Consider the following 14,655-nt stretch of genomic DNA (forward strand, 5'->3'; position numbering starts at 1 on the left):
ATTTCGCCATTCTTGAACTTGTTCTTCGCTACTAGGGCTCGCTTCATCGACCTCGCCCAAGCGTTGTAATTCTTGCCACTGAGAGGCGGTGTTACCATTGTTGCAGAGGGATTTTCACCGGAATGGATGTAGTACGGTGAAATCGGATTTTGCGCTGGCTCCAAGACCACATGCTGTTGTGGATTGCCATTGTTGTTGTTAGCTTGACCTTGACGGACCATGGTTGCGGAAGCTGGTGATGGCAGAGCCCTGGTTAGGGCTCTGATACCATCAAAGAATTGAAAACTCCTTAGAGCTTCAGAGAGCTTCAGAGAAGAAGAAGAAGATGATGATAAAACTGGATTGTTCAATTGTATTCAATCGATCATCATAATACACTAAGTTTCTTATTTATACTATGCTTAGTGTCTAACAAACTATGATTAGACTCTAACAAACTTGCCAGGTGTATGCCAGCTAAGATAACTGACTAACAAACTAGAAACTAACTAACTAATTATTACAGAACAGTCCTTGTAGTTTCTACTTTATTCCAGTTCAAGTCCTTGATCTTTTACATATGCATTTAGTGTATATTTGTAAACCAAATAAGTATGTACATATATTTATGTTTAAGTTGGTCAAAAACACATTTATTCAAACCACACAATTGATATAAATTGGCCAAACGCACATTTAAACTGCTTTAAAATATGCACTAACAGAAATACAAAAACACTTTCTTAGCCCCACATATTTTTTTGGGGGCTATATAACCATATTATAGCTCCTGATATTTGTAGTGAAGCTGGCTGCTATGTACTCTTCAAATAGGTCTTGCTATAAAATTTCTTATAATTAGTTTTGTTAATATAAAATGGTAAGGAAAGTTATCATCTTGGAACCCGAGTTTAGGACCACTAGATTATTTTTGCATATGAAAAAGGAAAAATATGAATGAAAGACCTTGTCACAATTTTTCTACTTGAACTTGAATATGAAGCAGATTTTAAGTCATCATTGAACAAGGTGCTTTAGATTGTCTATTTAGTGAGGACCACAAGCTACAACCAATTTGATTGGGGGGAAACCAGTGGTGATTATTATCGTACATGAGGCTGGTTTAGTTTGTGATTTGTGAAGGGTCTCTCACTTGACAACTTTTTGGGGAAATGGATGCAAATGCTAAGTATATTTTATGTTGTGTACTGGGTAGTGCTATCTTACATCATGGATGACAAGCACCAAAATAGGCCTTCACTTTGCTTTTTGTTTTTCTTTTGGGATGATGAACTTTCTTGTAGCATGAGTTTATGAGTTCATATCTTTTCTACTTCACTGAACTGTTTAGTTTCATTTTCTCTTGTGGAAAATGATGAGCGTGTGTGTGTGAAAGTGACTTGCGAATTGGAGTTCAGACGTCCAGTACTATCCATTGTCATTTTATCATCGTCATGGAATATATACGGCGCCCTTCACTATCAAGTCGAGTCAACTAAAAATGGTAGACACTAGACACCCTTGCACTAGATACATTCTCCATTGAAAAAAGACAAACCAAGAGAGGAGTAAGATAGAAAAAAGGGTGCATGCTCCCGTGCCCAGAAATTCTGATGAGTGTATGGTACATGAGTGATATGGACCAATAATAATAGTACATTTAATATGACATGAATAAGTGAGTGGTGATTATATATTATTTTCTAATTTATCCTTATTCATTCAATATTTGCTTAAAAATCTCACTTTTATATCAATATTAATTCAACAATTCTTCATCTTCATATTTTTAATCTTATGTTCTTCATTTACTTCAAAGACTCATAATTCAATCTCACTCCAATTTTATTGTCTTCTTCATTCTCTATCTCACCCATAACAGAATCAGAAACCTTTCAAAGCTAGAAACCCTTCAACCAAAAACCCTTCTGACCCAAAATCTCTCACCCAATAGAAGACCCTTCAACCATTCAAACCTAAAAATCCCATTCCTCACATCCAGAATATACAATAGAAAAAAAGACAAATGAAGAGGGACTATTATCAATACAAATTTAGATGTAGAGAAAGAGGAAATAAACAGAGGAGAAAATGATGGTAACAGGACCACCCACCAATTCCTATAGGATACTAAGCAACAAGATGCCTACACCCCACCAAAATCCCAGTATGCCATTATCGAGCAATAAGGCCCCCCTGCAGCCAAAAGGGGCATTGAAATTTATTTCTGCAAATTTAGGGTTTCAGATGTGGAGGCTAAGGTGTTTGGGGAGAGACAGAAAATCCAGGGTCCTTTCTATAATTAACTTAAGTTTTATGTCCATAATATTAATAACAATAAATATTACAGATGTAATTATTTTAGTGGCCCACATCATTCATGTACCATACCCAAAAAAAAATCCTGTACCAGAGAATTTGCCGAAAAAAAGTGTAAAGATGGATAAATCTCACGCACAATCATATATGATGTGTAAAAACTTTTGATACCGTTTAAATAGAAGCAATCTATATATTATAGAAAAGAATAACATTGTGAGACCCACTTAGAACACTTGGCATTCCTTGACTTACTCTCACCAAACCTCCTTCATTAGATGACAAGTGTCAACCTCTCCATCATTCAGACCACCTCATTGAAACCCATTTTTCTTGGACTTTTGTTTTGAGGTCCATCATTAACAACTCATTTAATGATCATTATAAATTTCATTAATAATTGATTTTTAAAATCAAATCTCCCTTATGAATTAACCCTTTCTAAATTAAAGCAAGAATGCAAGATAGGCCAGAAATTTATAGTTTCTTTTTTTTTTCTCCCTTATGAATTAGTTTGCCTTTACTTTTTACTGCAAAGGTTTACCAATGAAAATCATTTATTTGACCTCTCTATTTTTTCCGTTCAAAAAAATAAATATTAACCGTATTTAAATCATATTGATCCGGCACAGCCTAAGAGATGTAGTATCATAATTTTTATGACAGCTACTATATCATAATTACATACCGTATCTATTTTTTTTTTTAACAGACCATATCTATTTTCTAATTTTTATACAAATATTTTTTTCTTATACTCAAATTCACCTATAATTAGTTTTTCCAATAAAAAAACAAAGATTCACCTACAAATCTCACTATTATTTATTTCAGGTTAAAAAAAATAAATAAAAAATCTACATCAGAGTTTCACTAAGGAAAATCAATGTATCAAGTTTTTTTAAAAAAAGTTTTATACCTGAGTATCACATTAAAAATACTACCATTTTTTAAAAATATTCCAAATTTGACATTGTCAAAATTTGGTGAGTCTAATTAGAAGGAAAAATTAAAGTTGAGTAACTGCATTTTCTTTCTCAAAATGAAAAAATAAAAAATCAATATTTCTCATTTAATTTAATTTTATTATTTAATTTATTTGTCTTATTTCATTTAATTTCGTTATTTGAGTTAATAGTGTATATTTTAACCCAACACTCAATGTTTTTTTTTAAAAAAAATTATGTGAAATATTGAGTGTATATTTCTAAACATTATTAAATTATTCCCAAATTAATCACTGCATGAACTAATAAATACTATTAATTTTCAGTTTTAATTTCGTTAAAAAAAATATAGTGATATTCCATAAATTTTTAAATGAAGTTATGAGCATTAATTATTTATTATGAGTAGCATCATTCTCTCCATTATCAAATATTTTTCAAACTTATAGATTAATGAAAGCATTAAATGACTTTAAAAATAAATTAATACTAGAAGATTCATCTATATACTTTAGAAAAAGAGGAAGGTTGTGAGCCTCACCTCCATGATTTGACACTCCAAGAATGACTCTCGCTCACCCCCCTCTTTGCATGACAAGTGTCACATTCTAATTGTTTTGGACCAAAATAGTAGAAGCCCATTTTAATTTAAGTTTTTTTATGAAGGCTCATTATTCAAAGTCATTTGAATGATGATTTTGTTTTTATTGTTTTATAACCCCTAATTAATTGTTAACATAAAAGTTTTATACATATACCATTATACCATTGATTATCATTTTTCAAAAAAAATCGATTTTTTGGTAGGCATGAAAAATGTAATTTAGTAAGGTGAAAACATTCTCAAATTCAACGTTTAGGCTGCAAAAACTTTTTTGTTTGAATCTGAATCTTCAAACTATTTTTAAAACGGATATTCACAGCCTTGAATTTGAGATTCAGCACCTGCACTGAATGAAGAATTAATGGTGTTAATTCTGTTAAGGAAAAGAAGTCAAGAATTAAAAGAGTGTTAATTCTGCTGAGCAAGTCACAGGTTAATTTCTTTCAAGCATTCACACCATGTTAATGCTGCTTTACAAGTCAAACCTTAAAAACTTAATTTTGAGAACCATATTAATGACCCGTTCTTGAAAGAAATACGCACTGTTTTTTTTTTGTGCGAAAATAAAGAAATTAATTCTTGAAAGAAATTAATATGATTTGCAATAAAAGTCAAACCTTAAATACTGTAATAACACCATGTTTTTCTTAATTCCTATTTTCCTTTAATTACTCATCAGAATGAGTAATTCACGTGTAAGGCATGGTATTTGGTCGATAATAATTAATTTCAATAGTGAAAATTGACCTGAAAAAAAAATTTACCTCCTTGCAATCAGATTTGTATTACCGTCCAACCTTTTTTTTTTCTTTCCTTTTTTAACATTCATTGACCAGTAACCCTAATTCTCAAATTCCTATATAAATCATCTCATCCTATTCTTTAACTTCATCATCCCTTCCCACTAACTATTAGCTTCGAAATATACTTTGTTCTAATGGCTATCGACAATCTCGCCACCATCGATGTCTCAAAGGAGAACTGGTCTATTATTGCAAAGGTGAACCGGTTGTGGCTTAGTCCGAGCTTATATGGCTCCAAGCTTCCATTTTCCATGGACATGATTCTTATGGATGACAAGGTAAATCACTTTTTCACATAATGACCATGTGTTACGTTCTTTTTTTTAAACTATAAATCTCAAATTTCCTCATTTTATTGAATTTCAGGGTTTTAAGATTCATGCTACGGTTAGGAAGACTCTTATATACCGATTTCAATCTTTGCTAAGTGAAGGGCGTGTATATCAGATTTTGTTTTCTGGTGTTGGTGAAAGCGGTCGTGATTTCCGTTCAACCTCGCACCCATTCAAGATCAACTTTGATATTCATACATTTGTGCGCTTGGTTCCCAAACAGGCCATCAACTTAAACCCTTACAATTTTGTGCCAATATCTGATATAATGTTTAAGGACCTTTATACGTCTTTTCTTATAGGTATAGACTCTTTTTTAGTCTTTTGATATTTAAATTAGTGTTCTGGGTTTTGGATTAATGTTTCTATGATTTTGCAGATGTGATTGGAATTCTCACTGGTGCAAGTGCTGAAACTGAGTTTGAGAAAGATGGAACAAAGCAGAAAAGGATTACTATTGAACTTGACCAAGATGGGTACACACAATGTTTATTGCTTATTCATATTTTTTCCATCTTTGATTATTGTGAGTAAGGTTTTATAATTTCTCAATTTTCTTAATGGAGTTCGGGTTGAATGCGCCTTTTTTGGAAAGTATGTTACTGAAGTCGTTGGTTATTCTCTTTATTGTTGACAGCATAAAAAAGATAACAAGCAGTTTATTGATCATCTAATTTGAAAGTGTATTGACGTTTCTATAAGGTTAGTTTAACACTTTTAAATTATACACAATTTATATTTGTATTGGCACTGATAATTTTTTTTCCTTTCTAGGTTCTATAGCTCAAATATGCTTGATTGACAACAAGCTCGGTTATGAAGTCTTTATCATTAATCATGGACTACAATTTCGAATAAGGGTTCATGTTGCTGTCATTGTTATGTTTATCTTATTTCAATTTCAATGTAATGCATTATTTAAAAACTTGACTTTTATTACTATTCAAGTGTTGACACTGTGAGGTATCTACAAACTCATCAAATTAATATATTTACTGTGGTCCATTCATCTACATGTTTGTAACATATGTTCAGTTCTATATCTTTTATACTTACTGAAAAGAGGCTAAATTAAGTTAAAACATATTACTACTCATTCATCTTTACAATAAGTTTAATCGCCGTGCAACGCACGGGTAAAGAACACTAGTATAAAAGAAAAGAGGAACAAGAGAGAAGAGAATTGAATGCATTAAAGATTACATTGTGAATAATTAGCTTGATTGAAAGAAAAAATATTTACTTATATTTATAATAATTATAAAGAATGACCTAGGATATGAAAAAAATAATGTTAGATATTTTTTCCATATTCTAACATTTCTCTCAAGCGTAAGCTAACTTAACAATCTTAGTTAAATAAAGAATAATTTAAGATATGAAAAAGATACTATAAGATATCTTTGTTATATTCTAACAATTCTCCTCAAGCGTAAGTTAACTTAGCTTTAAGCTTGTTATATATAAAAGTACCCTTTCGAAAAAATGTTAATGAGAGTCATTGTCATTGGTACCGCTGTTTAGAGAAGGAGAGAAAAGAAAGAGGGAGGGCATGTTTGTCCTTGTTGAATCATGTTGGGGTGCGATCTTCATGCGGTGGTTAGCCAGAGAAAAGGTGCGGCCTTGTATCGCTACCACGAACGGAGAAGGAGATAACTTTGTTGTCATTGAAGTCGTAGTAGGTCTCTAACACGCCCCCTTACGCAAGAGCCCGTTTAAACTTCCATGTTTGACCTTGAAGCGTGAAGCATGCACAGACTCACCTACAAATTTAACTTTTTATTAAAAGAGTTGTGGGGCAGCAAAGATCAAACTCTAGAACGTTGGTCGTAGAGCCTCTTAATGTTGTGGTTGCTTTGAGTGAGAGAAGTAGAAGGAGAGACTACTCGTGAGATTTACACATGGAGAGGAGACGATTGCTGGCAACTTGGCTTCGAGTTCTAGCCAGCCGGAATAGAGGATGGACACGTCGTTACGCACGGCCGAGGTGACGGTGTGTGAGTTGAGCTATGGCGCTTGAGCTCATGTAGAGTGGTAGTTGCTTCCGGTAAGTAAATCGGTAATAGAACGAAGTTTCAAATTTTGAGGAAATCGACAACGAAATAGTGATGACACGGGTCAAGAGAAGCAATGTAAAGAAAAAAAGAAGAGGAGAGAAGAGAAGCGGAATGCACTAAAGATATATTTATTATATTCTACCATGATGGTTCTTCTATTTATTTATATTAAATGTATTACAGATATATAAAAGAGAAAATAGAAAACTAACAAATAAGGAAATTAAGGAATAACATTAAAAATAAATAAATAAAGGAATAGAAAACTAACAAACGCGCTTCCTAACGATTTCTTTAAGTAGTGACCCTAGATAAATAGTTTAGGTAGAACCTATAGGTTTATATAACACATGAGAATTATATTCAGCGCAATAGTAATTAGGATAACATATAAAAAACCGTGGGAGATGATCCAATAGCATGGTTATTTCGAGGTCTTCTTAATCTTGATTATCTTTATTTCTATTATTTCTTGTTTGCATTAGCACACTTCCACTGTCTTTTAAATATTTAATTTCTTGAATTATGAAATCAATTAACCCGAGCACTAGTTTGATCACTTGACACCTTGAGGGAGAGAGGGGGGTGGGGCAGGTTTAGTTGTGGAGAGAGTGGGAGAGGGGCTGTTAAGGTGAGGGTTTGCTGTTAGGGTAAGAGTTAAGAACAAGGGGGAGATGGGGGGTGTGGAGGAGAGGGGTAACACGAAGCGGCGGAGCAACATAGTAGGAGGTAGGGGAACTGGCGGCAGTGCGAGTGGATGAGGGTTAAGGAGAAGTGTGATAGGGTTTGAGAGGGAAGGGGGCTTATAAATTCTTTAAACATAGATACAATCGATGTTTAGGCCAACGCTATTCGTCGGTCTACGACATGGGCCAGGCCGATTTCAATATAGCACCTATAAGAATTGATTGTAAGTTGGTCGGTGAAATAAGCATTAACAGAGAATTGCCGCCTTTTGAAGTTGGGTTGATGCTAAGTTGCCCAATGGTTTTAACGTTCGCCGCAACCAACACTAGGTTGTGTTGGCTTGTTTGACATTATGCTAAGTGTAATTAAGTTTCCATTAATGTTTTGTGTCGGTTTGGTGAAAGCTAAAGCGCGAAAGTTGGCATTGACGCTAATTTTTTACCCTAAAACGAGCATTTCTTGTGGTGAAAGTTCTTACCACAATGTTACTTGCTTTTGGTTTGTTCAAGCTTCCTTTTATCATTCTCTATTCACAAAGTTTGGTGATACTACATAAAGAGATGAGAATATAAGAAAGAAGTGAGACATGATTTGTGTGAAATGAAAAGAAAAGAAATATAGGAAAAGTAAATATGTGAAAAAAAGATGAATATAATAAAGTGTGGGTAAATGTATCATAACTACTCTTTACTTTACCATAAGTATGCATGTTGTATAAAGTGTAAAAGGCATTTCCACGAGTCATAATTGAATCTTCATTCCTTTACACAAAATCATATCCAGTGCTTCTACTAAACCACATAAAGAAAGGAGGCTATAGAGGTTTCACACGCTAGCTGCTGCTCGCAATAACAGCAGGTAGACAAGTAGTATCAAGTACAATACAAAACAACAAGCAGACAAAGTTTGCTGTGCATGTTAGGCACCAACTATACAATCAAGCTAGTGACAAATACACATGTCTAATATTTGCAGGCCTATTTTATCATCTGCAGCAAGCTAGTATTCGCAATGCATGCACGCTAGCTGGTTGATTGTAGTTAGAATTGGTGACTTTGAGTTTCCTTCTATGTTTTCCCGTGGGTGACATCCCATGATTGATATGCAAAACAGGCTTCACCAAAACATACATGTTCATGGAAGCATATAAAGGAAACGTGACATAAAGAAAAAGAGGAGTGTCATGCTACTTTAATCTATTTTTTATACGCTCGTAAATTAAGTCTAACCTTTTATTATATATTATTATTATATATTAGTACTACTTTAAGGTATTTAAACTGATTTAACTGATGTAGACAATAAAACTTAATTGTGTGCTCAAAACCGTACAAGAGGCAATTTTTCGTAAAAAGTCAGGTGTTATTCTTCAACTGTCTTGGACTCTTGGCCAATTTATATTTTATTAATTCACAATATTGTAACTTCACACACACGTACACGCCTGTTAATATGCAGTCAAATGCATGCTAATTCTTTATTATATGACAGAAATCGCTTATTAAAAAAAAATTATATGACAGAATTTTATCAAACAGATCAGTGTAAGATATTTGGATTTAGATGCTGATTTGTCGCATGATTTATTTGGATTATTTGAAATGATTTGATTTTTAATTTTATAAGGTTTTGTTTACAAGATACTTTGCATTTTAATTAAATTATATAACATATTTTTATGTGAATTAAATTAAGATCTTGATGGTGGTTGAAGATCTGGACCAAGTCAATAAATAAACAATGTCAAAGCATTTCAAAAAGTATATTTTAGTTAATAAGCTAGACTTAAATATCATTTAAAATGTCTTTTAAAGCGACATATATTATTATTATTATAATATATTAAAATGATTACCTTGTTGATTTCTTTCAGAAAAAATGTACTTATTGAAATATTTACAAATTTAAACACATGTCAGCCTATATAACTATTATTTTTAAGGATTTTTTCTCTTGTAAAAAATTAATTATTTAAGCATATAAAAGATTGATAACATGCTACCTTATAATCAAATAGAATTTTAAATAAGTTCAAGTCTTAGAAAGTCCAACATATTAGAGAATAATAAGTGGTTACTCAAAGAAATCTCACAATGCAGTGTCCAATAGTATATGACATACAAGACACACACCCATTATCTTAAATGGCTTAATGTTTTGTGATATGTGGATTTAACTTAAATTCTAACATGGCATAATTAAGAGTCATTGCCTAAGGGTCATGATCAAGAAAAAAAATCCAAACAAATTTGAGAAAAAAATTCTCTAGAAAAAAAAGAGAGGTATATAAAGTCATATAAGCCTCTGAGACTTAAGAACATAAGTCTAACACCTAATATTGGGGAGAGAAGGAGAACGACATTCACATGCAGAGAGAAAACTGAAAGTTGTAGTTTCCTTGAGCAGAAGGAAAAGAAGGATCAAGGAGGTAATTGTGTATATAGGTTGCCCCACTTCTTTATTCTTTTGTCAAATATTGAATTTAATGTTTTAATTTAACATCTTGAAGTTAAGTAAATATTAGCGTGCTCACATTACTTTAGTTAAATCACTTGGCTCAACTGGCAAAGAACATGTTTTTCCATCTCCAAGTCCTAGGTTCGAATCTTCCTTTGTTTTGATCTTTTCATGTCACCTCCGTTAGTTGATCAAAACTGATCGATGGTTGTCACTTTCAAGGACCGTGGGAGCAATTTTCATCACCAGGGGCCAACTAATGAGCGTGTGACACTTGGACCAAATTGACGATTTACCAATATCATTGTTAGAAAATCTTCAACCATGAGTTGCTAGATGATCGTTGCTTAGTGGACCCAAAATATCACATAAGATTTAAGCAACTCGGAAGTAACCGATGCAGATTTCACTCCAACCACGATTTCTTATTTTACTTTTAGTTGGGATAATCCACACTATATCTTATATATTCACATTTGGTTGGATCTTGAATGAGAGAAAATATAATTTTAGTCAAAAAGCAACTACAAAGAGAATAAGCAACCGTTAAGCAACGTTGCTAAAATTTAAGTAACTAAAACGACATATCAATATACTCCAATAGTTCTCCTAATAAACAACGGTCCTTAAAAATAAGAACTTCTTTAAGAACATGCATTGAAGATGCTCTTAACAATATTACTATGGTGAGCCCCTTAACGATGCGTACTTCTTTGCTTTTTTTTAAGACGCATACCTTGCCTTAATTACTCATTGGAAATTTTGGTTGCGAGTAGAGTGAGAGTTATGGTACCTTTTAAATCCAATAATAATTTTGAATCTACCGTATTAGTTACATGTTCTTACTGGAATCTACTGTGAAGCCTCCTTCGAAACATAGATTTGGGGGGTAGGTGGGTTTTATTATGTCCAGTGGTGTGTTTTTTTTTATAAGTAATATGAATTATATTGAATGAAGTACAAGGGGTACTTCAACCCAATACAAATGAGATAAGAGGAGGAAAGAAATTAAGAGTAGTAGCAATACAATTAACAACAAAAGCGAGGACCTCCTACTACTAAAAAACCCACCACCCACCACCTCCTTAGAGACAGATTAGAGAACACATGCCTCGTTAAAACCTTACCCGGAAAAAACCCCTTGGGAAAACCTGGTGAAGGAAAAAGAGTACATGGATTCAATAATCAAAATGAAGTCTCCAAGAAGGACAATATAGAATATCATAGGGACTAATACAGCACAATTCCTGCCTTCTAAAAGAAAATGTACCCGGACTAATATCAGTGGTGTGTTATTTATCTAAAAGAAAATGTTTGTTGGTGCTTTAATTAAACAAGACCAAGAACATAACTAACGGGCTTTAAATTGTGTTCTACAATCAACTAATTAACTTCTGCATGTATTAATCCAAGAAAAATACTACTCCCGATTTACGAATGAGAATGAGTTGTCTAAATAATCCGGATTTATCTTACATGAAGATATTTTAGTTTAGGTAGTTCCATAATTTTTTCACATGTGTTTTAGAAAATTTTAATTTATGACACATGTTTAACTATTATTTTGATCACCTAAAACTAATGTGTTTTTAAACCAATATTTACATTGAGTAATTTAGATAATTCCTAGTCTATTTTATCGCCACCAAAACTTAGCTAACCCAACTAAGAATTGTTAAATATATAAAAGTAGAGGATAAATTTAAATAGCATTTATCTGTCATTCTTATAAATTACATAGATAAATCTTTTGAGAGTATGGAACAGAGAGGAGGCAGAGGAAGAGGAAGGTGAACTCGTCTTTACTCACTAGAAGCGAGAAGGTGATACGCGAAGAAGAAGGAAGAGACGTAGGGCTTCTAGAGAGGCCAAAGACATGAGTGCGAACATATGAAGGATGTCGTCGTCAAATTAACAACACCGATATCCACACCTTGTGGCTGCCCCTACCTCAAGACACGTGCATTGTGAAGAAATGACCAATGATGGTGGAGATCAGGTTGAAGAAAAAAGGGTCATGGTGGTGATGATTGGTTGAAGAAAGGGGCGCATGAACGATGAACTTGAGTCTTGAGAGGATGATCAGAGAAATTTTGGAACACTAATTTCTTCATGCTCTCATGTGACAATGAGTCGTGTAAAAAGTGGAACTCACCATACCAAATTACAATATTAAAAAGTTATGATGAGTAAACTCTTTATTTTGTTATTGAATTTTCAAACCTAGTTTTATGCGAATTTATAAGATGGTTTGAACTTTGAAACTTTAATCTTCTTTTTATGCCAACGTCATGTATTGGTTGTTGCGGTAAAATATAGCTGCTTGAACTCCTAGTTTAAGAGTTTGATTTCTAGGAGCCGTTCAGAAAGACTTTTGGTATACACCACACATGAGTTGGAATTGTAAGAGCAATTTAACAAATTAAACCAACAAATAAAAAAATAGTGTTAATTTAAGGAAAATACTATATTACCGGAGTGATTAAATACCGATGAAATTTGGATGATATTTTCTGTAATCTTAATTGTAGTTTTTTTTATATATAAGCTAAGGTTTGGAGTATATATTTAAAAGAAACAATTTGGAGTCATATATTTACAAGAATACTTATTTGGAGTATATATTTACAAGGAACAACGTGGTCCTGGTTTTAAATGTTCAGGTTGTGCTTGTGCATGATATTTAATTTGGCTCCTCCATGTCCCACAAAACGAAGTGACGCTCAGCAAATTAAATGGAAGTCACGAGAGAATGGAGTTCAGCTAGCGTTACATTTATATTTCATTCACCTACCTACCTCTGAAGTCTCTGCATTTGAATTTTAACCTTTATAACTATCAAATTAAGTACGCCAATTCTTAACTATCAAATAGAGTAGATTCCAATTCTAAGTCGGAATTGGTGGAACCCAATTTGTAATCTTACCAACTGGTTCAATATACATTCAAAACAGAACATTGAGATGGTGGCGACCATGACAGAGGAATTATCACACACTGCAAATCTTATTACTTCCTCAGTGTGGTATTTGGTAACAATGGTAATGACCCTCTATTCAATTTCACCAGTTTTGTTCACAGAACTAACTTTTCTTGACACATAGTACCGTGTATTTAGAATGTTTTGCAGGATGAAAGAAATGTATTTCAAAACACACACATACGGAGCATGCGTACGTGTTGAGATATCACTAAGAGCATCTCCAATGGTAGTATTTAATGTTAAATACATACTCATATAAGTATCTATTACCATTGGAGTACATATTCAATTCCAACATGGCAAAAATGAGTATGTGGGAATAGATACTCCTCACTAGACTTGAAAGTTGAGCTTGTATTTATTACAAACACTTACAATTAATTAAAATGGAGATAAATAATAAAATATACAAATGTGATGTTTATGGTGGGATCCACTATAGAAACTTTTAAGAGTTGTTGGGTTGGAGTAAAAAGTTAGTAAAATGGGGTAGATGATGTGGCATTATGAAAAATTGAAAAAATGATGTGTAGATATTCTAGTGAGTATGATGGATATAGATGCTCTAAGGCATATCAATTACATGGCTTAAAATCTTGTAGTTATAATTGATAATTGAAAAAAAAAGAAAATTATTTTTAAAAAAATAATATTTAATTGAAGTCAAAAGCTTTTTACATTAGCTTATGATTATATCACTACAAGAAATACGTTTATTAGCTACCGTCAACGGTGCAAAAACTGACGCTATAGCTCATTCTGCATCAGTGAGTTAACCGATACTATAATTTAGCGTCGACTAAGCTGACTTTAAGCTAAGGTAACAAACTAATTATCATGAGACTGACGTTATATCGTAAATATTAGCATCAGTTGTATAGGTCGACAATACTGTAACACTGTAAGCCATGACACTGACACTAATTTGCAATACTTTAGTTTCAGAAAAACCAAAACTTAGCCGATGTAAAGCGTAAAAAGAACTCACTTAAATTTAGGGTAAGAAAGACTGACGCCACTTAACGTCGGCATACAACCAGTTAGGGTTAGCTTAGGCGGACAGTACTTAATCACTGACAAACATAACTAACGCTATTGACACGTGGGCACGACCCATTTGTGGGCGCATAGGTTTCTGTCGACCTAGTTGACGTTAATACCCATTGATTTCTCAGCTACAAATTCGTTATACGTCTCTCCTTTCCTTATTCATTATAATGCCCAAACACCCCTCTCACCTTCCTCTGCCATCTTCAACCTTCACCCCTTCCCATGCTCCACCACCCTTGTCCTTGCTCCGCCACTCCTCCTCCTCCTCACCCTTCGTGGTTGCCCTTTAGCCCTCACCCTCCTTCGACGCCTCTCCCACCCACATTCCTCTGCCAACATCACCTTCACCCTCTTCCTCCTTCACCACCCGACCTCACCCTTTCTCTAGGTCACCTATCCCTTTTACCACCCTCCTCCTCACCTCTCCCATGAGAAGA

At 33.5% G+C, this 14,655-nt stretch overlaps 1 protein-coding gene across 1 annotated transcript; it reads left to right on the forward strand.

Annotated features, from left to right (window-relative positions):
• Window positions 1-4,786: 4,786 nt before the first annotated feature.
• LOC130712208 (uncharacterized) lies at window positions 4,787-5,518 on the forward strand. The gene is made up of 3 exons (XM_057562045.1): window positions 4,787-4,849; window positions 5,019-5,286; window positions 5,364-5,518. The coding sequence occupies exons 1-3, from the start codon at window positions 4,787-4,789 to the stop codon at window positions 5,516-5,518; spliced, it is 486 nt and encodes a 161-aa protein (XP_057418028.1).
• Window positions 5,519-14,655: the final 9,137 nt, after the last annotated feature.

This window comes from Lotus japonicus, chromosome 4 (assembly GCF_012489685.1).
Source record: "Lotus japonicus ecotype B-129 chromosome 4, LjGifu_v1.2".
Lineage (NCBI taxonomy): Eukaryota > Viridiplantae > Streptophyta > Magnoliopsida > Fabales > Fabaceae > Lotus > Lotus japonicus.